This window comes from Telmatherina bonti (genome assembly GCF_933228915.1).
Source record: "Telmatherina bonti genome assembly, chromosome: 10".
NCBI classification, from domain to species: domain Eukaryota; kingdom Metazoa; phylum Chordata; class Actinopteri; order Atheriniformes; family Telmatherinidae; genus Telmatherina; species Telmatherina bonti.
In genome coordinates, this window is record NC_136628.1 from 38,986,721 (window position 1) to 39,014,616 (window position 27,896).

Consider the following 27,896-nt stretch of genomic DNA (forward strand, 5'->3'; position numbering starts at 1 on the left):
TATTCCTGTTATAAACGTTTTTATTTCTGCTGTAAACATGTTCATTACTGCTGTGAACATGTTTATTTCTGCTCTAAACATGTTTATTTCTGCTGTAAACGTGTTTATTCCTACTGTAAACGTGTTTATTCCTGCTTTAAACATGTTCATTCCTGCTGTAATCATGTTTATTCCTGCTGTGAACATGTTTATTTCTGCTGTAAACATGTTTATTTCTGCTGTAAACGTCTTTATTTCTGCTGTAAACGTGTTTATTCCTACTGTAAACATGTTTATTCCTGCTGTAAACATTATTTCTGCTGTAAACATGTTTATTCCTGCTGTGAACATGTTTGTTTCTGCTGTAAACATGTTTATTTCTGCTGTAAACGTCTTTATTTCTGCTGTAAACGTGTTTATTCCTACTGTAAACATGTTTATTCCTGCTGTGAACATGTTTATTTCTGCTGTAAACATGTTTATTTCTGCTGTAAATTTGTTTATTTCTGCTGTAAACGTGTTTATTCCTGCTGTAAACATGTTTATTTCTGCTGTAAACATGTTTATTCCTGCTGTAAATTTGTTTATTTCTGCTGTAAACGTGTTTATTCCTACTGTAAACATGTTTATTTCTGCTGTAAACGTGTTTATTCCTACTGTAAACATGTTTATTTCTGCTGTAAATTTGTTTATTTCTGCTGTAAACGTGTTTATTCCTACTGTAAACATGTTTATTTCTGCTGTAAACATGTTTATTCCTGCTGTAAATTTGTTTATTTCTGCTGTAAACGTGTTTATTCCTACTGTAAACATGTTTATTTCTGCTGTAAACATGTTTATTCCTGCTGTAAATTTGTTTATTTCTGCTGTAAACGTGTTTATTCCTACTGTAAACATGTTTATTTCTGCTGTAAACGTGTTTATTTCTGCTGTAAACGTGTTCATTCCTTCTGTAAACATGTTTATTTCTGCTGTGAAGTTGGTCTTTATACCTGATGACTTCCTGTCGGCGCTGCAGCTGTTGGAGTCGATGCTGTTTCCGTTTCTCTTCACGTTCATCTGCCAGCAGACACACTGCAGACAGACAGACAGATAGATAGACAGACAGACAGACAGACAGACAGATAGATAGATAGATAGATAGATAGATGTCTCACACTGTCCACCCGCCAGCTCAACGTCTCCGTCTTCTGTCCTCAGCCATCGGTCGCACAGGAACACCTGAGTCTCTGGATCTTCAGGGGAGTCCTGACCTCTAGTCTGCCTGCAGACCTGAATCCTGCTGCAGTGCCAGTCCAAGTTTGGGAATCCAGTTCGAGCCTCCATCCGGAGTCGGACCAGGACTATCTGGCCCAAAGGACCCTTGGACCGGACCTGGATCAGAGACGTCTGCTGGGACAAAAACATAAAAGGCTGAGTTTGTGAAAGCAGATGGTTCTGGTTCTGGTGGAAGAAACTTACCGATCCAGGCTGGAGATGGTGTTCTGGGTTCAGGCTGATGGACGGACTCTCATCCTGCGAGCCAACTAGAGTAAGCCACAGCCTGTTAAAGGTTCCACAGGTGGGACCAGGTGAGGTGTGGACAGTCACATCAAACTGGAAGGACATGATGGTGGATCAGGAAGACTTGGTGATGTCGCTGCAAGAACAGGATCAAGTATGACTGACTGATCACCTGCTCATCATGTCTTCATTCCTCTTTCCAGCGAATAAAACCTTGTGTGTTTACCTGATATTTGACTTGGAAATGTGCAGCGTGGGCATCCAATGGTCACAAACACACAAACACACACAGCTCATTCATGTGTGACTTCCTCCTCTCAGACTTACCTGCTCACACACCTGTCCAGGTGACGTAGGGAACAACAAACTCTCTTTGTGGACATTTTAACTCAAACTAAAGAAGAAATTCTACTCAAATCAAACCATATAGATTTTAACAAGGAATATGGATGTAAATATTCCACTTAAACTGTAAACTTTATATTCAGAGATATTTTTTTAGTTTAAATTCTGACACAAAATCCTGACACAAAAGTAAACAAACAACAAAATACTTCCTCTCAGTGTTTGTTGGGTTTTATAACAAAGGAATAAAGAAAATCTAACAAGTGAACACACCTGCAGCTCTGGCCTCTGTCCTCTTTAGTAGGTGATGATGATGATGATGTGACATGATGTGTGTGTGTGGTATCTTTATATACCTCCGCCCACTGAAACACACACCTGGTGAAAAGAACGCCACCTGCCAAGTCCATGTCCTGTATAAAACGTCACCTGCAACCCTGGTATGCCGTTCAGGTTCCATAGTGTAGCGGTCATCACGTCTGCTTTACACGCAGAAGATCCTGGGTTCGAGCCCCAGTGGAACCAGCTTAATGCATCCATTTTCATAAACTGTCGTGTTTATTGAGCAGAAAATTGTGTGACAGAGGCTTGTCCCTTCCGTAGTTTGTCCGACAGAGACGTGGAGCGGACAAATAGCATCTCATATTCCCGACCGTAGGGGAACAAGAATTCTGTTTATGTTCAGCGGGAGGCTCCTTCAGGTCCAATTCACGGCTGAAAGATACAGAAGCTCATTCCTGCCAGCAGTCATTAGCCTCCGGAACAAGACCTCCTCAAATTAATTGTTATTATATACTACGATGTTGAATTTCCCTTTGGGAATTGATAAAGTATTTTTCATTTTATTTCATGATCTGTCATCCGAGACTCCCTGCATGCTGGGAAACGAACAGGCCGTAACGCCTGTGGCAAAATAAAGCAATGGAGATGCCGGGGATTGAACCCGGGACCTCATACATGCGAAGCATGCGCTCTACCACTGAGCTACATCCCCGAGAGTCGCCCGAGTAGGACATGTCAGAGTGATGTCGTGAAAGTTTATGTACAGCCCGATCATCGTGTAATAGTAAGAATGGAACAGCAGAGACATTTTAAAAGTAACGTTTTAAACGGTGCCTTTCAAAATAAAGTTCCTGCTCAAGCAGACATGGTGAAAGTTGTATTATTAAACAAAGTGTGAATTTTATTGTAAAAACCATCGTTGGAAACAACTTTATCCGACGTTTTCCACCCGCCTGATGTATTTGTACATGCCCTTGTTAACACTGTAACACTGTAGAAAGCTCAGAAAACTCGAAATACCATAATAGCACCCCTTTAAACAGACAATACATCTGTAACACCATATAATGTAATCACGTAAAAAAAAACACACAGAACGTGGTCATCAGTACAAATATGCACGTATTGCCCATGTGTGACGTCAGCTGCGATGGCCGCACCCGCCAGCGATCAGACTGTAACACAAGTCCTAACCAAATCCGAACGGAGTCCTAACAAGTCCTAATAATTCCGAACAAAGTCCGAACGGGTCCTAACCAATCCTAACAACTCCTCACAATTCCTAACGAGGGAACCAATTACGAACGCGTTTGTCTAGCACGTGACATAAACGTCATCGTGGAGCGCCAGAAGCAAACGAAGAAAAACAAATGGCGAGTAGGGTGACAGCTTCATAGCTTTAAAACATTTTTCCAGAATTTTGTGCAGCAACATTTGCAGTGTATTTTCAGATACTTTAATAGGTTATTTCTGTTTTTATTTCATTGTCGATACGTGCAACTGAAAGGTTTTTTTTTTTTCGGTCGTGACGCTTCGCAGTTTTTTTTTTTGTTTTTTTTTTTTAGCTACACGTTTCCCTGTTTACGGAGACTGTCTTACATATTTTCTGACTTACATATTTTCTGACAGTTACAGTCATGACTAAAACCGGCAAACCCGATTCATATTGGGTAGGTGTTTTATGTCTGTATGCTCAGGGAAAGTACAAGTTTACCACCGGTAAAAAGCCCGGAGCCAAGAAGTGGAAGGCTGCTATGCAGCTTATTGAGGCCTGTCCACTGACTCCCTTATATAGCTACAAAGTCCGGGAGTATGATATTTTTGGAAAGAAAATCCCGTGCAAATGTGGATATCATAAGGTAAGTGGTGATTGTTATCATTCCGATACATAATGTACCTGATAAGTTTGTCTAAATTATTTTATTAGCAATTAATAGCTTCAGCCTAAACGTTTCAAGTTACAAAGAAAATACTGTGCTTTTTTCCTAAGCAATGCAATTCACATCTTTTTTTTTTTTACTTGCTGTCCAGATGTTCTTAGTGACAACTTTTAGGCTTTGGGATTAAGAAAGTTGTTTTTTTTTATTCACAGTTAGCTGTGCAGACAGGTGCATCAGGCAGTCAGGCAGAGAGCAGTTCAAGCGCAAGCACAATTAAAGCAGACACTGCCACACAGAGCAGCACAGGTACAGGAGCAGGTACAGGAGACCTCACCCCAAGAAACAGTGCAGGAGCAGGTACAGGAGACCTCACCCCAAGAAACAGTGCAGGAGCAGTAACAACAGACCTCACCCCAAGAAACAGTGCAGGAGCAGGTACAGGAGACCTCACCCCAAGAAACAGTGCAGGAGCAGGTACAGGAGACCTCACCCCAAGAAACAGTGCAGGAGCAGGTACAGGAGACCTCACCCCAAGAAACAGTGCAGGAGCAGGTACAGGAGACCTCACCCCAAGAAACAGTGCAGGAGCAGGTACAGGAGACCTCACCCCAAGAAACAGTGCAGGAGCAGGTACAGGAGACCTCACCCCAAGAAACAGTGCAGGAGCAGGTACAGGAGACCTCACCCCAAGAAACAGTGCAGGAGCAGGTACAGGAGACCTCACCCCAAGAAACAGTGCAGGAGCAGTAACAACAGACCTCACCCCAAGAAACAGTGCAGGAGCAGTAACAACAGACCTCACCCCAAGAAACAGTGCAGGAGCAGTAACAACAGACCTCACCCCAAGAAACAGTGCAGGAGCAGGTACAGGAGACCTCACCCCAAGAAACAGTGCAGGAGCAGGTACAGGAGACCTCACCCCAAGAAACAGTGCAGGAGCAGGTACAGGAGACCTCACCCCAAGAAACAGTGCAGGAGCAGGTACAGGAGACCTCACCCCAGGAAGCAGCACAGATCCTTGTCAAATGTCCTCAGTCAGACAGATTGCAGAGTACATAAAGTGTGCTCTTTGTAGCAAAGACATTACTGTGGACCATTTCTCTGAACACTTGTCTGATTTCCACACAGAAGAAAGTTGCAGTCAGTGTGGGAAAAAGGTAGCTGGTGCAATTGGCCTTCTAAACCACATTGAAGAAGGCCATGAGCCTGTATTCCAACCAGCAGCTCCACCGCTTCCCCAGCAACCAACACCATCACCAACACTACAATTACAAAGACCACCCCCTTCACAGCCATGTCCGCCACCACCACCACCATTTCCTTGTCCATCTATTGCTACATCACAAGTTGTCTGCCTGCGGTCTCCAGAGGTGAACTGGTTAAGTTTCCTTCCTAAACAGTTTATGCGGGTCATCAAGCCAGCAGATAGGGAATGGATTGCGCAATGCCTCTATGACTCCACAGGACAACTGAAGCAACAGTTCACTCAAAACTGGTTCCAGCCACCAAGTGTGCCAAAACTGACAACTGCACCACCGGATCCCATGGCTTACTTCAGACAACAGATGTTTTTGTGGGCACCTATGAGGATGTGGGGGATTCCACTGAAATGTCCTCAGTGCAACACTAAGATGCACCACTCTGGGATCTATACTAAAGTGAGGGAAGTCATTGATCTTGATTCCAGATACTACCTGATTGGGGGAGATTATCCACGCTGCAGTAAATGCATGATCCCTGTGTGCCCTTGGAGCTCTGAAATGTTGAGTCAGTTAGATCCTGCCCACAGAAACAAATTCCCAGCTATTCTCACCATTCAGTTGGCTCTGGACAGAAAGTGTGTCACCATTCTCAGACCGCGCACTGTAGGGAATAGTTCCAGTTTTCTGCAGCAGGTACTAGAGGAGATTCACAGTGAGGAATGGGCAAGGCGTACCATTGAGTATTTGTCTGACTGTGAGCTTCACAAAAAAAGATGCACTTTAACCCAGTGCGAGGCAGCTATTTATCGCCATCCACCACCCTACTGCCCCCTTCCTCTTGCCCAGTGGTTTGAGACTGTCCATGCCAACGATATCCTCAGCCATTTGAATGAAATGAAAGGTGTGATTACCTCCACATATGGGAGGATTTTAAAGCTCGACTCGACAAAAAAGGTACATGAAATGAATGCACAATTTTGAAAAAATATTTATTTTCATTGCTGTCTGTTGGAATTTAAATATTTATTTATCTTTAATTAATAGATCACAAAGAAACTTGCTGGTAGTATTGCAGACACAGCCACATGGATGACAAATGTCAGCAATGAATGTGGCCACGTGTTAAACTGTGTGCTGACAACTGGTGAGGGAGCAGGCCTGCATGAGTTGTGTCAAGGGATTGTGAAGCTCTATGAGAATGCTGGAGAACCAGAGCCAGAGGTCATATATGTTGACCGAGACTGCTGTAGTGGAAAAGGTATGTGTTTTTTTTTTGGTTTTTTTTTAATGTTTTTTTTTAAATTATTTTTATTTTTTGGATATAAATGTATTCTTTTTATACAGCCCCAAAGCTCAACAACTGAAGCAAATACACAAAAAACTACTTAATATAAACTTGGTTTATTTCTAACCAAATGAAACCAAAATGTTTTAAATTGTTTAAAGTTTTTACATGTCAGTCATGGAATCCATGCAGATCTTTTTACATTTTCCCTTTTTTTCCTCTTTTTCAGGTCCACCCCCTGTTCTTGAGTGGTTTAGACCTTGGAGAACCAAAGTAAAACTGGACATTTTTCACTTCATGAGGCGATTTACAGCTGGCCTCACGACAGAACACCATCCTCTGTATGGAACATTCTGTTCCAAGTTGTCTAGTTGTATTTTTGAGTGGGACCAAGATGACATCACTAGGCTCAAGGAGGCAAAAAGGTCAGAGCTCAAGAAAAAACATGCTGGACTTTCACCCACAGATGCTCAGATTCTGGCCAGCATTAGCACTGGAGAATTGGCCAAGCATTGCAGAAGAAGAACCCGGGGGATTGAGGAAACACGTAACCTTATCCAGGGTCTGTTAACATCGATGTGGGAACTGACAGACACATCAGGCTTACATCTCATTAACCCTGAGAGCATGGCACATGTGTGGGAAGTGCAGCAGAAGCACCTGCCATGCATCCAAGATCCACCTGGTGTTGAACTTTACACCAAACTTGGCAAAGGGGTCCAAAAGGGAGACAAAGTTTTAAATGTCTTCAGATGTGCTAGAGGGTCATCTTCTGTTGAAAGTTTCCATCGCCACCAGTGCACTTTCATTCCAGGTAAATATAATTTTTTGTTATGATTTTATATCCTGTACATCAGTGTTTGCCTATCCTGATCCTCAGATTCCACTTCCTGGTATGTTTTAGATACTTTTTAACTTCAAACCACCAGATTCAGTTGATGAATCTCTATAAGTTCTTTGCTCGCCTGTTAATGACCCATTCATTTCAACCAGTTTTGTTAAAAGTATATAAGTATTTAAAACAGACAGGACAGTGAGTTCTGGGGAAACTTGTCAAAAAACCTAAGTTATGCTTTCTCAAGAACATGATTTTCAGAGAAATGACTGCTGGTGTGAACAAATGTGTTTTATAAAAATAATAACCCCCCCCATAAAGGATGGCGAAGCAATGCCATGCACACCCAGATGTACATGCTTGAGGGTGGATCAAGGTGGAATCTGAATCGGGCCCTTGAGGCAGTTGCTACGAGTGTGACATCCAACACCAGAATATATGACATTCGTCTGATGTCTAACGTGAACACCCTAAGTGACAGGGTTCTGGGATCTGCACTTTTGCCTGAATTCATGCCCCCTGGCAGACCCACTGGTAAAATCCTCTTGAAGTCATCATTTTGCTTTCATCTACTTCTTACAGATAAGTTTATTTGTTAAATGTTTTCTTTTCCATTTTATTTTATCTGATCTTTTTTCCCCCACTGTATTGGGTCTTTGTTTTAGGTGAGCGTATTGCCGTAGAGTACTTGTTAGCTCAGTGTGACAAAGGAGACCTCAGTGGCCCTCAGCAACACAGTGAACTAGGGACTGTTTTGCCAGACCTCAAAGTTGATGTTCAGGAGGAGGAAACTGTTGATGTTACAGTCAGTGATGTAGCGGACATCATCACAAAGAGCCATGCTGAAGAGCCCACGTATGAAGACCAACTAGACATGTCACCTCCTCATAGTCCATCTCTTTGTGGAAACCCATCTACTTCTTTGCAGGTGATCTGATTTACTACAGTCTTATCTGTCATTGTAATTTATGGATCACAAACTCTAGTCTTGAGTTCAACTGTCCTTCAAGTTGAAATGTTTCCCTGCTGCGATTCTTTATGACTTAAATGACTGAGTCATTAACATTATACAGAGCTCAACTATAACCTGTTGGAGAATGATTTAATCACTAGAAAGTATGTAAAAACGGGGAAACATCTAAAACCTTCAGGGTAGTTGCCTTTATAAATACAGTTGGTAACTAATTAAGAATTATTGGGTTGTACACGTCATGAGATCTCCTGTGGCATAAATATAATGTCATTTGGAGAATGACTTGTATATATATAATCTTCTTTATTTTGATATGTTGGATTAAAATTTTATGGTGTAGTTAAATACCACAGAGGTCTATTCATGAGTCAATATTTATCTGGTATGTTCGAGCAACAAAACGTGTTTGAGGGTTTCAGACACTGATGTGAACCAAATTGGATTTTTTTTTTTCAAAAGTTTCAACAATGAAAAGATATTTTCTTTTATTTATTAAAACACCTCCAGGAAACCAGTTTTGCTGCAAGTACTGACCCACAGAGTCCCATCACTCCAGGACAAGATGTGCTTACTGAGGACAACTGCAGTGAACCAAGCACATCATCCCAAGTAAGATTGTCTTACTTCATTCTTTATGATGTTTTATGGTTGCAGTACATGATCTGCATTTTTTTTTCATTTTAAAGGATGGGAGATGTGATACAAGAGGTGTTCCTGGATGGGAGGCTGTTGACAACTTGGCGGAGTACCTTATCAGTCTCAATCGCACCATAACTGCTTTGTCAAATGCAGAGATAGCTGAGATTATGAGACTGTATTCACATCTACATCCCATGGACAAGCAACCCTCCAAATATCAGCTGAAGAGCAAAAGAAAGATTTTGCCAGGACCATGGAGAGCTTCCAGGAAGCGCAGTGGCTCTGCACCTGGTCAACAAGCAGCTGAACGGTAAGCTGAGTGGACACAATGCACACAAGTGGCCTGAAAACATATTTATATAGTTAATCTTAAACCCCCCTACCCTCATTTGGACTAGAGTTATGGAACTATGAAATATGGTATGATTTAGAATTTTGGCATAATTTCTCCAGTCAAATGAATAGACCGAAACCTAATGCTTTATAACTGTCACCTGGATTGTCATCATTGTCCTTAACAGACTCTTCATGACCCATGGCCAAGCTGCTCAGAGACCTGACACAAACAGAATATCTGAATGTGTTTGCCTCAAGCTGTCAAAAGAGTACCTGCAAGCTCGTAACAGACCAACAGACTGTAAGGGAAAAGTTCTACCCATCCCACAGTCTATTGTTAAGACATACAGCCACATAAAACAACTGCTTGAAGACAGCAGTGTTATACAGAATCAGACCAACATGGTATTAGTAACCATCAACAACACCACAGTGTGTTCCTGGTAAGATGTTCACAATTTTTTAGCCATCACAATATAAATGCATTTAACCAGCGCTGATTTCATGAAATAACAAATTTTGCATATGGTTTTATCTGGGATAGTAATGCAATTCTATTGTAACTTTTTTTCCAGGTTGCAAGCAAGACAAAAGAGAACAGATCAGGACTCCTTGCTGCAAGGAGTGCAGCTTCCAGAGAAAGTCTCTGTGGCGGCAAATCCCTTGCCACAAGCAAGAAACCTTCCATCTGCTGCAGTGGAACATGGACATGAAACAATGCAATTCCATGAACCGGAAAATCGCGAAGGTGAGGCAATGATACGCCCACGCCACAGTGCCAGAACTGGCTCAGCACAAAGTGGTCCTCTGTCTTTCCCATTCTCTGGTTCCTCTTCCACCTCTTCATACCAGGCTGGTCCCTCGCCGCCTGTCTCATTTCCTGCTTGGAACTCAAATCAGCAGAATCAGCCTCTTGCACCACCTTATGCTCCATCAGCCCAGATGTGGTCCTCACATTTCACCAGATCCACCTGCTGTCTCATCTGCATACCTGCAGCGCTATCCACAGCCATCCCCATACTTTGGCTGGTCCCCACAGCTGCTTCCACCTAATCCCTCTCAGCACCCTTGCCTTTCAACCTCATATCATCCGTATTATATGCCACAATCTCAAGCAACAGCATCCACTTCAACAGCAAATTCATCTCAGTCATCAGTACCTTTAAATCGTTACAGAGAATGGAGACAGAAAAAAGCAGCACAGGAAGACCAGGAGCGCATTGCCAGAGGTGAGCCACCAAAAAAGCGACCCATCAAGGACAACTACGTCTACCAGTGCACACAGTGTGGACAGTCTAAAAATAAAAGCACTGGTCATTCCCAAAAAAAAGGGAAGTGGTATTGTCCAGCATCTGGACAGTCATTACAAGACTGGAAAGAAAGTCTTGAAAAGCATTGAGTGGTGGTTTGTTGTTTGTAAATGTTATTATTATCATTATATTATTGTTCCGTGTTGTGAGTTGAAGACAGAGCACTGTCATTGTTAGACTGACTGTTTGGTCAAAAAGTGTATGAAACATTTTTTGTAAATTGTAGAATTAAGAAAGAATCAATATTTCCAGTCCAAGAGATTCACTGTCCTTCAGACCTGAACCATATCTGGGTATCCCTGCTTTAAGTGTTCATTGACAGACAAGGAAAATGCCAGACTGACTTGGAAACAGTGTTCTTGCAACAAAGTCTTTTATAATTCAACAGTTAATATTGTAAACCTTTTTGGCATAACATTTCTTAGTGTATTGTAAGAAAGAGGTGTAAAGGTTGAGGCAATAGTTTTAAAAATTATTTAGGTTGTGTGAAATTGTTTTTTAGTCTGTCAGACAACAAAAACAAGTAATTCAAACTTGTAAATAGGGTTTTGGAAACTCTTGATTCAATAAACAAACCAGAGAATAACGGAACTTGTCTGTTTGCATTTGTAAAAGTAAATCCAGGTAAATTATGAAGGGTTAGAAGTCAATTGAATTTTGTCAAAATTGAATAGTTATTGATGCTTGTTTTTACAATCATAAAAACCATTTGACTTTTTCAGCCAGTTTTTTTTTCTTCCCTCCCCCCTTTTCCCCCTTTTCCCCCACCGTAGCAGTGGTTCAGGTTCCATAGTGTAGCGGTCATCACGTCTGCTTTACACGCAAGTGGTTAAGGCGTTGGACTTGAAATCCAGTGGGGTCTCCCCGCGCAGGTTCGAACCCTGCTCGCAGCGGGAAGCCAAGTGTCTTTACTTGTTTAATTTTTTTTTTTTATATCTTTTTTTTTTTTTTTATTACACACAGTTTTCCAACAACTTTTTGCCATCTTCTGCACCTGCCTGTCAATGAGCAGTTGATTTGGTTCAGATGTGTTGGAGCAGGGAAACACTGAAACCATTAGAAACTTTCAAAAGTTTCTAATGAAAAGACTCTCCAAGGTGTCAGGTGCTGCAGACAGAATGTGAAAGAAGAGGAGCCAAAAGCAGAGGTATATCTGAGTTCATTTACATTAACGCAGCATTAGCTAACTTTTTCCTTTGACATAGACAGTGGGATAACATTTGTTAAAAAATTTTTACAGGCCATTTTACAGATTTTTACACGCTTTTTTTTACAGGCTGCTTCCCAGACTGTTTTACGGGCTGTTTTACAGACTTTTACAGGCTGCTTTACAAACTGTTTACAGGATGTTTTACAGATTTTTCAGGCTGTTTTAAAGACTGTTTACACACTATTTTAAAGACTCTTTATAGACTGTGTACAGTCTTACAGTGTTTTACAGACTGTTTTACAAATTGTTTTACAGACTCTTACAGGGTGTTTTAAAAACTGTTTACAGACTGTTTACAGGCTGTTTACAGACTGTTTACAGGCTGTTTACAGGCTGTTTACAGGCTGTTTACAGGCTGTTTTAAAGGCTGTTTACAGACTGTTTACAGGCTGTTTACAGGCTGTTTACAGGCTGTTTTAAAGGCTGTTTACAGACTGTTTTAAAGGCTGTTTACAGACTGTTTACAGGCTGTTTACAGGCTGTTTACAGGCTGTTTACAGGCTGTTTTAAAGGCTGTTTACAGACTGTTTACAGGCTGTTTTAAAGGCTGTTTAAAGACTGTTTACAGGCTGTTTTACAGACTGTTTTATAGACAAAATCATCAGCAAAAAGAAAATCTACAGAAAAAGAGGCACAGGAAGAAGACAATGCAGAAACCGCCAAATTACAAGCACTCCAAGGCATTGTAAAGAGACCAATAAACTACTTTATGGTTTTGGAGTTTATAGTGGTGCGTTACCACATAGAACAAATATGGAAGTATGGTGATGGAGACGTAGGTCAACATTTGAAACCTTGTTTATGTACGTAAGGAGCAGAAATGGGCTTTAAGACTAACATGAGGTGAATGTGAAGAAAATCAGAATAATACCTGGAAACTGATACTGGCTGAAGTGCACCACATGTGCAGCAAACTAGCAGCCACTAACATCAACTTAATGGTCCCTGTTTAGATACAACATGGTGAAAAACATCTGGATCACAGCTTCCATTGTTACTGGATATGGAGAAATAAATTTCATGTAAGATTGGAACAAATATATGTGCTTGTATACGCCTATCTCAGCATAATTAAAAAAAAGTAAATTCTTGTTTGAGTAAAATTGCACATAGAATGTTTAGTGTGTGAAACTCCAATTTAAAAGGCATCAACACTCATTTTCTGGATTCTTCCTGAATCCACGCAGTAATTTCCAGTGGAGAATCACGTCAGCCTTTCATGCAGAAAATCCCCAGCATCCAGCCTTGTCCGAAACATACAGATTCCTTCTGATTCTCTGAATCTGTAGAGGATATTAGACTTTACATCGGGGACCATTTTTCTGAAATTCTTTCACTTTGTTTAGACCCAGTTTGCTGCAGACTGGTGAACTTCTGTGACATAGAAAGACCAACGTTTGTACCTGTTCAACAGTTTCTCTGACAGAATTAAATACTTTCTCAACAGAGAGACATAGAGGACCCAGACCAGAGGGTAAATCCAGCATAGATAGGTTGAGTAAATGTGGTGATGAAGGTGTGGAGGTGGATCAGGGAGTCAGAGGAGACTCTGTAGAACGACAAAGAGCCAGCAGGACAGTCCACATACACTGCTACTCTGTTAGAGGTGGAGGAGGAGGAGGAGGAGGAGGTGGATATTCCTTCCTTATTGTGCCAGACAGAGTAGCCACAACCAGCAGAGCAGTCCAGACTCCAGGACTGCTTGTTCCAGCCAAACACACAGTCTTTAGTGTCTCCTCTCCGGCTGATGTCTCTGTAACTCACGGACACATCAACGTTGCCACTCCACTCCACCTCCCAGTAACAGCGACCAGTCAGAGCATCTCGACACAGAACATGAGGCCACTTGCCATCAAATCTGTCTGGATGATCAGGATATGACTGAGGCTTCGCCACATGTGTCAGCCTCCTGTTGTCTTCAGACAGTTTGACGTTTCTGTTCACTGTGTTGACATCGACTGTGAGTTGGCAGGAATCTGATGGAGAGAAAATAACAAATTAAAGATCTAGCTCAGAAACTCATCTTTTGACACTTTGATTCTGGTTGATGATGGTGATTACAGTGTGAAGTCTTCTGGTTAAATGTGAAGAATCAATGAAAAACCCTTACATTTCCTTGGACCTGGTATCAGCCACTGTTCTCCAGCAGGTTCCACTCTGAGAGGAGAAAATAACACACCAGATTTTCCTATGCAACTATGAGAAATGCACAGAACAACTTTACCCTTCCTCTACTGGTAAGATCATCTAATGATCTGCTACTCAAACCTCCACCTACGCATTCAGGCCTGGAGGCCACAGACTGGAATTGTGAGCCACATGGACATGACATCAATGAGCGGGTGACGGATTACATTAACTGTAACTTTACTGTGGTTAGCATCATCCACCTGACAGCAGTCAGACAGCTTGACAGTAAGTCCAGGACCACCTGTAACCTGCTGACAGCAGTCAGACAGCTTGACAGTAAGTCCAGGACCACCTGTAACCTGCTGACAGCAGTCAGACAGCTTGACAGTAAGTCCAGGACCACCTGTAACCTGCTGACAGCAGTCAGACAGCTTGACAGTAAGTCCAGGACCACCTGTAACCTGCTCAGAACAATGTTTCAGTGAGGAACTCTTCCTAGTCCGCTAAAACAAGTGTATAAGTGAGTTGTGGTGGAAGGATGTGTGGTCAGTGGAGTAAAGGACAGGAAGTGACTGCAGTTCCGACAGACATAGTGTGGCTGGAGCAGCCTTTCCATACCTGAGTCTGTGTGGATCCTTCAGTGCAGCCATCAGCAGTTTCACTCCAGACTCTCCTGGATGGTTGTGGCTCAGGTTGAGATGTTTTAGATGGGATGGGTTGGAGGTCAGAGCCGAGGCGAGAGAAGCACAGCCTTCCTCTGTGATCAGACATCCTGACAGGCTGCAGAAAGCAACGCATATTATTAGGCTTTTTCATTTTAATTGACCATTCATGTTTATTTGTTGGGGACAAATAAACAAAAACATTCATCTCAGAGGGGAAAATGATCCATTATATCAGTTTTTATAGCATTTAGCAAAATGTGATCATGACTCTTTCTTGTGTAATTTTTTCTGGGACTATACTCATTGTCTTCATTGTTTTTAATGTTTGTTTTTAATAAATTTTTTCATGACTTACAATTTATTCTGTGCCTTGAGGTGACTGCACCTTCACTTACATTGTTCCTTTTACTAAGCAATAGTGAAATTAGGATAGATTGCCAATGGCAAAAGATATTTCCATTTGTGGATGCAGTTAAAGTAAACAATTACAAATGCACAAATACAATTAAAAAAATAAATGCCCAAATGTTATTATTTCCATTATTCTGCTTGATAAAGTCTGACCTGAGGGTTTCCAGTTTGCAGGTTGGACTCTTCAGTCCACCAGACAATAGCTTCACTCCTGAATCCTGCAGGTTGTTGTTACTCAGGTCCAGTTCTGTCAGACTGGAGAACTGGAAGCTGAGGACTGAGGTCAGATCTTCACAGCTTCTCTCTGAAAGGTCACATACCCAGAGCCTGCATAGACAAAATATGTCATACATATTAGTGATAAAAGAAATTCTAAAATCGGAGACCCGGATCTACTAAAGATTTGCATGTTGTTAAATGTGTGCAAACTCACTGACCACGCAAAAAAGTACAAACTGCTTTACGAACAGTGTGCACTAATGGTTGTTTCTTTCAGAGATGCATTTGACCATCTGGCTAGAATGTCTGCTGCAATGAATATGCAATATGAGGCGTTCATATGCTATTCTGCGTGTTGGGAGGATAAAATGTAAATATATTACTTTAGCAGCAGCAATGTGATCTATCAAAGCTGAGATCAATGTTGCTGATAGAAATTGCGTCGATATTTAACATGTTTCAAAAAGATGTGCAGTCTCTGCATGTAGTTGTGCACATGTCTGCATGTGCACATGTCCACATCCACCCTGAGGAACTCAGGATGGATGTGGAGAGGAGTCATGCACACCTGCAGATGACAGATTTGTGTCACAGCTGGGATCCTCCAGATGTGCTGTTCAAGTCCTAAATGCCATGTGTCGCCGGATGGTTGCAGTTATTAGGTTTCCACTCTGCAGTCATTAACTGAGACCAAACAAGTTTTTTTTTTTCTAGCAGCTGGATTTCTATGATTGCAGCCATGTAAAGAATATGCCGGGTCAGTGCATGATGCTTTAATTTAAAAAAAAAACAAACAATCTTCTTTTCTATAAGTTGCAAACTGGTGAGTTTCCTGACGGCTGGCTTGTAGGTGGGTAAGTTTATTAAATCTTTTGTAAAAGTAAATTTGGCCTTTATTAGAAACAAGAGACTATGTCATATTCATCATGTTTTCTTTCTTTTTTCAGCCCATAAAGACCCAACACATGAAAAAATGATCAAACAAATTCCATTTCTGTAATATGAATTTTCTATTTGTCCCTTTAACAAAATATCAAACAAAATAGCACCAAAATTTGTTAGGAATATTTACAATTTATTACTGTGATAGTTCAAAATTAGACAGATCCTACAACTGTCCCACAGACATCCTAAAGTCTGTCCTGAAGTGGCCGCAGTCTAACTTCTGGACGTTCTCTGTTTTCTAGAACAGGATGAACTCGGCACCTCTTTCTGTCTTTTGTTTTGCAGCATCAACACATATGTCTTCATGTGGAATCCACCTTGCCGGTTTGTTATATTTTCATAATTTATTCATAATTTCACATCTCAATTGGTGTGCAAAGATAGAAACATAGATAATTAATCTCTGAATTTTTTCACAATTTTCTGTTTATTCGCATTGGCCACGGTGTGTAAAGGCCTTTATAGGTTAATATGACAGTACATTCACCCTACACCTCCTCCTATTTTATTATGTCGATTTTTCTTCTGTTCACCTTCTAATGTCTTTATATGTCTTTTTACTTTGTCCCCTGTTCACATAATTTTATGGACAGCATTGACTTTTTCATAAATTTGATCCCATACTGCGTTTATTTGTGCATCGGTCAGATTTCTTTGGTGTAGGCCATGTTTTCTCTCCAAACTTGCCATGCTGCAACCACGTCACAAGAAAGGCCTCATTTAAACTGGGAGTCTGCAACATGTTTACACCCGCCACCCAATTACACATCACTCTTACTAAATCACCTGCAAATTGTTGTTCAGCCCCACACGCAGAATTCTAGATGCACACGCAAATTGCTACTTGCACACTGGGATCTCAGTAGATCTGGGCCTGAGTTTGATTAATCCTGACCTGAGGGTTTCCAGTTTGCAGGTTGGACTCTTCAGTCCACCAGACAGCAGCTTTACTCCTGAATCCTGCAGGTTGTTGTTACTCAGGTCCAGTTCTGTCAGGCTGGAGGACGGGGAGCTGAGGACTGAGGACAGAGCTGCAAAGCTTCTCTCAGAGAGGTTGCAGCTACTCAGTCTGAGGGAATAAAAAGAAAAGTAGTAAAGTGACACAGTCTGATGTATTTTTAATCAGCAGCTGTATGTTTCAATATCCTTCTGTCTGTACTTGCATTGCTTTGTTGGAGGCTTTGACCACCGGCAGCAGCCTCAGAAGAGCTTTTTCAGAAGCAGAGTATTTCTTCAGGTCAAACAAAGCCAAATCTTCTTCTGATGACAGTAAGATGAAGATCAGAGCTGACCACTGAGCAGAAGAAAGATGATATCTGGAGAGATTTCCTGATTTCAGGTACTGCTGGATCTCCTCCACTAGAGAATGATCATTCAGCTCATTCAGACAGTGGAACAGATTAATGTTTCTCTCTGCAGAGAGATCCTCATTGAGCTTCTTCTTGATGTACTGAACTGTTTCCTGATTGGTCTGTGAGCTCCTTCCTGTCTGTGTCATCAGGCCTCGTAGGAGTCTCTGATTGGTCTCCAGGGAAAGACCCAGGAGGAAGCGGAGGAACAAGTCCAGGTGTCCATCTGGACTCTGTAAGGCCTCGTCTACAGCACTCTGATGGAGATCTTTTACATCATCTCTGAATAATTTAAACCTCTTCTGTCTGAACAGATTGACTCCAGACTTGATGAAGGTCCGACGGACATGAAGAGCAGCCAGAAACTCCTGAAGACTCAGATGGATGAAGCTGAACACCTTCTCTTCCTGCTGGTACAGTCCTTTCTCCTCTTTAAAGATCTGTGTGAAGACTCCTGAGTACACCGAGGCTTCTGTGATATCGATGCCACACTCTTTCAGGTCTTCTTCATAGAAGATCAGGTTTCCTTTCTGCAGCTGATCAAAAGCCAGTTTTCCCAGAGACTCAATCATCTTCCTGCTCTCTGGACTCCAGACTGGATCTGTCTCAGCTCCTCCATCATACTTGACCTTCTTGACTTTGGTCTGAACCAGCAGGAAGCGGGTGTACATCTCAGTCAGGGTCTTGGGCAGCTCTCCTCCCTCTCTGGTTTTCAGCTCATCCTCCAGAACTGTAGCAAGGATCCAGCAGAAGACCGGGATGTGGCACATGATGTGGAGGCTTCGTGATGTCTTCATGTGGGAGATGATCCTGCTGGCCTGCTCCTCATCTCTGAACCTCTTCCTGAAGTACTCCTCCTTCTGTGGGTCAGTGAACCCTCTGATCTCTGTCACCATGCCAACACAGTCAGGAGGGATCTGATTGGCTGCTGCAGGTCGTGTGGTTATCCAGAGGCGAGCAGATGGAAGCAGTTTCCCCCTGATGAGGTTAGTCAGCAGCACATCCACTGAGGTGGACTCTGTAACATCAGTCAGGATCTCATTGTTGTGGAAGTCCAGAGGAAGTCGACACTCATCCAGACCGTCAAAGATGAAGACGACCTGGAAGTCTTCAAAGCTGCAGATTCCTGCTTCTTTAGTTTCAGTAAAGAAGTGATGAACAAGTCCCACCAAGCTGAACTTTCTCTCTTTCAGCACATTCAGCTCTCTGAAAGTCAGTGGAAATGTCAACTGGATGTCCTGGTTGGCTTCGTCTTCAGCCCAGTCCAGAGTGAACTTCTGTGTTAAGACAGTTTTCCCGATGCCAGACACTCCCTTTGTCATCACTGTTCTGATTGGTTCATCTCTTCCAGGTGGGGGTTTAAACATGTCTTCTAGTCTGATGGTTGTTTCTGGTCTGTCTGCTTTCCTGGATGCTGCTTCAATCTGTCTGACCTCATGTTCATCATTGACCTCTGCAGCCCCTCCCTCTGTGATGTAGAGCTCTGTGTAGATCTCATTCAGAAGGGTTTGCTTTCCTGCTTTAGCGATCCCCTCAAACACACACTGGAACTTCTTCTTCAGAGAAGATTTTAGTTTCCGGCCACAAAGTTCTAAATGAAAACAAGGAATAATCAGTATGATCATGTAAAACATGTCAACCCTCTGAAGACTGAGGATGTGAATATGTGTCAATAGCCCATCAGCTTCAGTCTTACTGCTCTGCAGACGCTCAGCCAGCTCCTCCTGCTTCATTCTCCTCAGGAAGTCCACTGTGATCTTCACTAATGCCTCTCTGCTGCTCTTCCTCTGCTCTTCATCCTCACCCTCCAACACTGAGCATTCTGGGTAATCTGGACTCAGAAGCTTCTGGATCTTCTTCAGCTCCTTCTTCACAAAAGTGATGATGTTGTCCTCCAGCAGCTGGAAGAGAAAACCACATGAAGGACACAGTCAGACTGAAAGCATGGAGCCAAACATCAGATCCATGTTGGACACGCTGACAATCCACTGGTCTACAAAGTGCAGCGTGGAGATGAGTGTGAACAGAAGAGATGGAGAAGTAGTTGTTGTACATGTACACACCAGAAATATGGAGTCCAGCTGTGTCTGATGCTGCTGGGCAGACTGACCACTGGGAAGCTCTGAGCTCTGCTGCTCCACCCTGGGGAGGAATCATGAAGGATCAGCTGATGTTCTGTCCGTCCGCACAGAGACAAACACAAGGTCCATGAAGTGATGCGAGGATGTGAACATTGAATCGGAGGACTCTGACAACCAGCAGCTCAGTCAGTTCTTACCTACACCTGAGTCAGACGGATAGGTCATTGTGCAGAACGTGACAAGAACCATTTCACGTGATTCGGCTGTATTGAAGCAGGAAACACGTAAAGGACAGCAGCCCTTCAGGACTGAGTTCGTATACAGGTGTGCTAGCATTTCAGGGGTCAGCTTCTCTGTCATGACGGCAGGAAACAAAGCAGAAAGTTGTCTTCTGCCATCCTGGGTACCAAATGATTCGATTATTGAACAACTTTCAGGATTTTCATGGATCTTTTTTTTTCACCTATTGAGCATTTTTTCCCTCACTCCTTGGTTCCCTTATGCTCCATTCATTCAGTCAAGTGCTGTGGAACCATAAATACATTTAACACACATTAATCATATTTTTATACTGTCTTTAAATTTCTCTGGGAATCTCCGGTAAAAATGCAATAAATAACCTGGGCTGAGAACGGAGCTGCTGTCACATTTCTATTATTAGATTTTATTTTGGCTTTGAACAGCTTCCATATGCAACAAGTCTTGTCCAGGTGTTGTCTTTTCTCATGTCCAAAAAACCCCCCAAAATGTTTCCAAACGGTGCCTTCAGACCCCATCATTAAATCCCCTGCTCAGTAACAGTAGCTACAAGGCTAGCTCTTAGCTGCTTCTTCACCATTCAGCTGACTAGATGCGACTAAGGCATATTGCTACCATTTACCATTCCATGTTATCTTAGTCAGGCTGCATCAGCCTTCCTCATATGCTCTCTACAACATCAAGAGAATCAGACGTACCTGACAGAACACACGACTCAGCTGTTGGTTCAGGTTCTGGTCATCTCACGCATCGATTACTGCAGTTCCTCTACTGGCAGGTCTGCCTGCATGCTGGTTAAACCTCTGCAGATGATCCAGAACCAGCAGCACGACTGGTTTTCAACCAGTCCAAATGATCTCATGTCACTCCGCTGCTAATCCCTCTTCACTGGCTTCCGGTCGCAGCACGCATCAAATTTAAAGCTTTGCTTCTGGCTTACAAAACAATAACTCAAACGTCTCCCATCTACCTTCACTCTCTAATCCAGACCTACACTCCCTCTCCACAGCTACGTTCCACCAGTGAAAAACTGTGGTGGAAAATACTCTGGTCTTGAGAAGTTGTAATACATCTAAGAGTCAACTGTCTTCTTACAATGAACATTTTATTATAAACTAATACAAGCACGCGCTGGAGCTTGGAGAGAGAACGCTCTCTGCAGATGCTGAAGTAACACCCGATTATAAACCATGCTTAACTCCTCCTAGTTGCTGGGCAGACCACAGAAAACAATCATTCTCTCCTCCAAAGCTAAACTGAGCTCACTAAGCATCAATCACTCACTATATTACTTTATTACCTTTAACCTTTAACCTTTAGACAACTGGTCAACCAAGCAGCTGACAAAAACAGATGTCCTGCAGGAAACTCTTCCTGTCTCAGACTTCATCTGCACATTCCAGACAAGGATCATATGACTTAAAGAAAGTTTTGTGCAGAGACACAAAACACAGCAGGATCACAGCAAATCAATGCATATATGTCTAATATCTAATACAAATCAAACCCATAATAATTTCTCCAACACTCCCTCCTTTTGATGCTACAGGACCAACAATTTGGAAGAGAAATTGTTATCAGAACGCAAAAATACAGAGACACAAGACAACATTCTCAAAACATCAGGAAACTCATGCCTGTCGGGTTTTAAAAGAATCCTTCAGAAATGACAATAGTGAGGAGCTATTTACTTCAGCTTCAAAATCTAAGGATAAATTTAAGAAAAGTGGAAACAAATCATTCCTCTTGAGGGGTGACAGAGGTTTAGTGAAGACACAACGGGCGTTCTGGTGGGACTTGGCATGTCACAGTCGCAGAACCACACTGAAGAATCTCTGCATATATTAAATAAAGCTCAGTCAAAACTACAACTGTTGATTTAATTAGTAATGCAGCCTAGTTTAGTCTCATGGTTTACTCTGATTTGTCTCTCCCAGACTCCAACAGACCCATTCAGAAGCAACACACATATAACTGAGATCATGATAAGACTGGCTTTCTATTCCAAATATATTGTAAACATAAGCATAAGCATAAAGCAACAAGATGTAAAACCATCTTTAACAGCTGGACTTCAGGTACTGAACAGCCAGAGACCTGCAGATCATAATAAAGCTGTTTGTTTTCTATCTACATTTGAACTACTGATGGCAAAGCTGTTTTAATCTACAACAACACGACACACACATGTACGTGCACACACTCACAGCAGCACTTCTTCCTTAATGGTTTTAATGCAAAGAAAAGTCCAAGGCTAACGGTTTAGCATAGTTAGCTTAACTTTGGAAGTATCAATACTGTTACAAATAATCTGCCTCATATTCATGTTATTTTGAGGACATACAGGGCTTAAATGACTTGTTTGTTTACCTATTAAGCGTGTTAACTAAGAGACTGGTCTGTTTACTGGCAGCCATTGCAAGAGTTGGTTCTACTCTTTAAACAAAAATCATCTGATGTGTATTTTAACCACTGAGCATGTCTGCTTTAATTCAAAATAATGAGTTCTGATTAGGGATAAAACACAAAGCTGTCAGCAAATAAAACACGGAGATTGTTGTACTTGTGTTGCATTCACCAAAGTGGGGAAATGACAAAAACCACCTTCTTATTTAATGTCATATAGCATTGTTTTTTTTTTCCTTGACATCTATTTTGTCTCAAACATTAAAAAAATGCCTCGTGTTACCACCAATACGTGGGACTAAATCACCAGCCAGACTCTTTTCCTCTGTTGTTCCACGGTGGTGGAATGATCTCCCAAACTCTGTCCACTCTGCAGAGTCCCTGTCTACTTTTAAGACCCAGCTGAAGACTCAGCTCTTCAAGGAGAACTTCAACACTTAGTTTAGCTGTATTTAGTGGAAAGTTGGAGAACTTAGCCCAGTTCTTTGCAACAAACTTTATGGTATTAATTCTTTGTATTGTAACATAGGTGATATTATGTGGTGGGAAGGGAATAAACAAAAAACAAAAAAATAAAATAAATAAATAGCACTTCATGCAAGGACCTGCATCCAACTGGACAGTCCACTAGCATCTTTCTACGATGTCCTCTACTGTTTGATTTCCTGCTTGTGTTGTTCTCACTCATATGTAAGTTGCTTTGGATAAAAGCGTCTAAATGACTGTAGAATAGAATAGAATAGAATAGAATAGAATAGAATAGAATACACTCTTATATCTGCAGATACAATAATCTGACGCAAATAGTCCACCACCTTCTTGATTTTAGCTCAACTATCCAGATTGAGCAGTGTTTATACACTGAAGACTGTTGTTCTGGTCCTCGCTGCTGGTTTCCTGATATCTGTTGTTTACCGTTCAGAGCAAATCCCGGGCAACCAAGGGAACATGGACCTAAAAGGTCAACTGGTCATCCACCATGACACCAAGATTCCTGGTAAAAGATGTAGGCACAAGAGTCGAACTGCACACTTATTTGCAGAGAACTTGCTGGACAGACAATGAGCTCGGTGTTGGACAGAGTTAGATGAAGGTGGCGAGGCTTCATCCATGCAGAGATATCAGCAAGGCAAGCTAACATTATCTAAGATGGAAAATAAGGAAACCTCCTGCTTCTGATGAAGGAACAAGAGACTGAATCTGATAAGAACAGCCGAACTGATGCTGACATCAGTTGTTCCACGGAATCTGGAATATGATCCTGCCCCAGCCAGGCTAAATACTTACTGTTTGTCCGATGAAACACTTTTACTGAAATTAATTATCTCTTCCTTTGAGCAGTCACTCCTCAAGGACACACAGCTGGGTCCAAGTACAGGTCCAAGTCCAGGTCCAGGTCCAGGTCGCTTCCTGTACAGATGTTTGGTGATGTGAATGCAGAGTCCTGGCGTGGAGAAGAGTGATGGACAATCAGAGCTGATCATCTCACCTCTGATCCTTGATCTGGTCTTTATGTGCCCCCAGACTGGTTTCAGTGGGGGGGGGGGGCCTTCTTGTCTGACTTCACACTCATCCATGATGCTGAATTCACATCAGCTCGAACACGATTTTACCTTCACCTGCAGACGAAACACAAATCACATTACCAGGAATCATCCGTGCTGTGGTTAGATAATGTTGCTGTTTATCTGATTGGCTCAAATTTTCTGGAGACGCATGATGATGATGATGATGACGATGGTGATGATGGTGATGGTGATGGAGTAACATGTCTAGTCACTGACTTATTGGTGTCTTCAGTAAATTTATATTCATTGAACAGCTGATGGATTTAGCTGATCATCAGAGTTAAACATCAGAATAATTCTGACTGTTGTGTAAGATCGGGGACTCGATTGGATCAAGTACTCTGTCCGTTTGGGGACTCGGTCCGGTTGGGGACTCGGTCCGGTTGGGGACTCGATCCGATCGGGGACTTGATCCGATCAGGGACTCGATCCGATTGGGAACTCGATCCGACCGGGGACTCGATCCGATCGGGGACTCGATCCGATTGGGAACTCGATCCGACCGGGGACTCGATCCGATCGGGGACTCGATCCGATTGGGAACTCGATCCGACCGGGGACTCGATCCGATCGGGGACTTGATCCGATTGGGGACTTGGCCGGGTTGGGGACTCGGTCCGGTTGGGGACTGGGTCCAGCTGTAGGGGGGTGTATCCATGCGGACCAAGATCGTGTTCACACTGCACTTTGGTGAAACCAGCCAAACCAGTAGAATAATATCTCCCCATTCCCACCAGAGGTGGCGCTGCACTAGTATTTAGCAGAAGAGAGGACCAGACCGGCGTGAAGAAGAAAACTCTGTTTCCTCCACCTGCCAGTTAAACATGGAGACCAAACTATGGCTGTTTTGGGTTTTTATTGTGTCTTATGCAAGTATCCTGCAGAAATCCACTGCAACAATGGACGCAGTATGAACACCAGACGAGGCAGAGGACCCTTGACGCCATCCCTATGGATTTACCCACAATGCAACGCTACGCCACATGCAGGAAGGGACTTGTTATGTAGTCCACTTCCTGTATTTGGTCTGCTTGAAACGGGCCGAGACCTGCGTTTGTAGGCGGACCGAGTCCGGTTCCTTGGTCCGAATCAGGATTTGTTTGGTGCGTTCACATTTCCCCAAATGAAGAGACTTTTCCAGGAATCGGACTCAGATCAGAAAGGCTGATGTGAACGTGACCTTAATTTGATCACCTGACTGCCGGCTGTCACCACGGCAACCACCTCGTGTCGTTCCAAGTCCAATCAAAACTCCTGTGAAAATATTTTAATATCTAATGTTGTATTTTATTCTTTCTTTGTTAAATATTTATTCAATAAATAATAATATAAAATGAATTATTTATAGTTTTTAACCTGCTTTGACCTTCGTGTCACTTTGAACTCCAGCTGAAATGCATTGTGGTCCATATTGACCCGTCTAGTGACCATCGATGCTCACAGCTTTTCAAGAAGCATCGTGGGTCCTTTAGAGTACACTACTTTTTTCTCTCTGGACATTTGGACAGCCCTAGAACATGGCGTAAGCACGATGTAGGGAACTGGGTGCAACCAGCCGATTCCCTTCTTCATGGTAGTGGTGTCCTTCAGAGCCACAATTTTGCAGGATTTTAATGTTCCCCGCTCCAACACACCTGATTAAAGGCCTTCACACACCTACTACAATTATTTCATCCGAATAATTTGCACAGCGATATTATTTATCATGTCAGTGTAAGATCACTGACATGAATGACAGTAACAAAATTCTGTCCGGTGATTTCACAAGTTTTATTTTTTCAAACTGAGGTGGATGTTTTTAAATACGAGCATCCAAGAGATACATTAGCGACCAATCAGAGAAGGCATGTTGACTGATATATCAGTGGTTGCAGCCATGCAGACGTCGCTTCTGCTGATGTTTCATTCCCACTTTGTATCGACATGATGAGCATCTTCATCATGTCTTCTCTGCTTCTTAAAGGCAAGCAGCAAAAGCAGATCCTCCTACTGTCCCACGGATGTACTCAAGTCCTCCCTGAAGCGGTCGTGGTCCTGAAGCGGTCGTGGTCCATAACTTCGCATCACACTCGGTGTGCAGAAACAGAAACGTTTCTGCACACCGACACTTATTCCGTGTCGTCGGTTGGCGGTCTCGGGTCTCGGTGTTTACAGGACTTCACCAGGCTCCAGACTTCCCTGTTTCTGGAGCTGCCATGTTTCCGACCACTCAGGGAAGAAACTCCAGGTTCTGTGTACCCTGATTTGTGGAAACAGGAACCTGTGAATCTGTTTTGGTTCTGTTCACACTGCATGCTGAGCTTCTCACAGCAGATAGGAACCAGAAATACATTTAAAACATTTCCACTAACCTTCAGATGAGTTTCATGCAGCTTTTCAGCTGCGTCACCAAGAAGTCAATGAAAGTGAAACTTAACCAGAGAGGCGTTCAGGGACAGCTTAGAAGTCCGACACATCACAACTGGAACTGTCCTGGAGGTTTCTTCATACATTCAGCATTTTAGCTTTTAATTAAAACTCTCCTTAAATTCACTTTACTGGGTTTACTGGTTCACTGTTCTTTTTTCCTTTTTTCCATCTTTATTTTTTCTTTCTTTCTTTCTGTCTTGTTTCCCGCTGGGTGTTTGATGGTGGAGGAGCATGTGCTGACGTTAGATGACAGTCTCTTTTTCTCGGTTTGTTTTTCTACTTACCACTTATTTCTTACCTGAAGTAAACGTTTGTGACTGTTAAGAGCTTGGTGTCGGGTGGTGGCCAGCGGGTGGTGGCCAGCGGGTGGTGGCCAGCGGGTGGTGGCCAGCGGGTGGTGGCCAGCGGGTGGTGGCCAGCGGGTGGTGGCCAACGGGTCGTGGCCAGCGGGTGGTGGTCAGCGGGTGGTGGCCAACGGGTGGTGGCCAGCGGGTGGTGGCCAACGGGTGGTGGCCAGCGGGTGGTGGCCAGCGGGTGGTGGCCAACGGGTGGTGGCCAGCGGGTGGTGGCCAGCGGGTCGTGGCCAGCGGGTGGTGGCCAGCGGGTGGTGGCCAGCGGGTGGTGGCCAGTGGGTCGTGGCCAGCGGGTGGTGGCCAGCGGGTCGTGGCCAGCGGGTGGTGGCCAGCGGGTGGTGGCCAACGGGTCGTGGCCAGCGGGTGGTGGCCAGCGGGTGGTGGCCAGCGGGTGGTGGCCAGCGGGTGGTGGCCAACGGGTCGTGGCCAGCGGGTGGTGGCCAGCGGGTCGTGGCCAGCGGGTGGTGGCCAGCGGGTGGTGGCCAGCGGGTGGTGGCCAACGGGTCGTGGCCAGCGGGTGGTGGTCAGCGGGTGGTGGCCAGCGGGTGGTGGCCAGCGGGTGGTGGCCAGCGGGTGGTGGCCAGTGGGTCGTGGCCAGCGGGTGGTGGCCAGCGGGTCGTGGCCAGCGGGTGGTGGCCAGCGGGTGGTGGCCAGCGGGTGGTGGCCAGTGGGTCGTGGCCAACGGGTGGTGGCCAGCGGGTCGTGGCCAGCGGGTGGTGGCCAGCGGGTGGTGGCCAACGGGTGGTGGGGGGGTTTCAGGTGTTCCTGACCAGGTAACTGTGGGGTTGGGTGGTGTGGGCGTGTCGACTGGGGGGGTTTCAGGTGTTCCTGACCAGGTAACTGTGGGGTTGGGTGGTGTGGGCGTGTCGACTGGGGGGGTTTCAGGTGTTCCTGACCAGGTAACCGTGGGGTTGGGTGGTGTGGGCGTGTCGACTGGGGGGGTTTCAGGTGTTCCTGACCAGGTAACTGTGGGGTTGGGTGGTGTGGGCGTGTCGACTGGGGGGGTTTCAGGTGTTCCTGACCAGGTAACTGTGGGGTTGGGTGGTGTGGGCATGTCGACTGGGGGGGTTTCAGGTGTTCCTGACCAGGTAACTGTGGGGTTGGGTGGTGTGGGCGTGTCGACTGGGGGGGTTTCAGGTGTTCCTGACCAGGTAACCGTGGGGTTGGGTGGTGTGGGCGTGTCGACTGGGGGGGTTTCAGGTGTTCCTGACCAGGTAACCGTGGGGTTGGGTGGTGTGGGCGTGTCGACTGGGGGGGTTTCAGGTGTTCCTGACCATGTAACCGTGGGGTAGGGTGGGGTTGGGTGGTGTGGGCATGTCGACT

The 27,896-nt window shown here is 43.8% G+C and overlaps 2 protein-coding genes across 2 annotated transcripts in view; both read right to left on the bottom strand.

Moving 5' to 3' along the window:
• Positions 1-1,587, bottom strand: part of LOC306761377 (polyunsaturated fatty acid lipoxygenase ALOX15B) — a gene marked incomplete at both ends in the record, with an annotated part of 56,913 nt that extends 55,326 nt beyond the window's left edge. The window contains 3 exons of the mRNA XM_079247500.1: positions 972-1,053; positions 1,137-1,368; positions 1,441-1,587. Coding sequence (XP_079103626.1) covers positions 972-1,053; positions 1,137-1,368; positions 1,441-1,587 — 461 coding nt within the window. The remainder of the gene's footprint in view (positions 1-971; positions 1,054-1,136; positions 1,369-1,440) is intronic.
• An 11,632-nt stretch (positions 1,588-13,219) lies between these two features.
• LOC306761378 (uncharacterized protein) lies at positions 13,220-27,627 on the bottom strand (the record flags this gene model as incomplete). The annotated part of the gene is made up of 9 exons (XM_079247501.1): positions 13,220-13,755; positions 13,890-13,936; positions 14,528-14,689; positions 15,139-15,312; positions 17,045-17,218; positions 17,313-19,089; positions 19,195-19,399; positions 19,562-19,640; positions 26,519-27,627. The coding sequence occupies 9 exons, from the start codon at positions 27,625-27,627 to the stop codon at positions 13,220-13,222; spliced, it is 4,263 nt and encodes a 1,420-aa protein (XP_079103627.1).
• Positions 27,628-27,896: the final 269 nt, after the last annotated feature.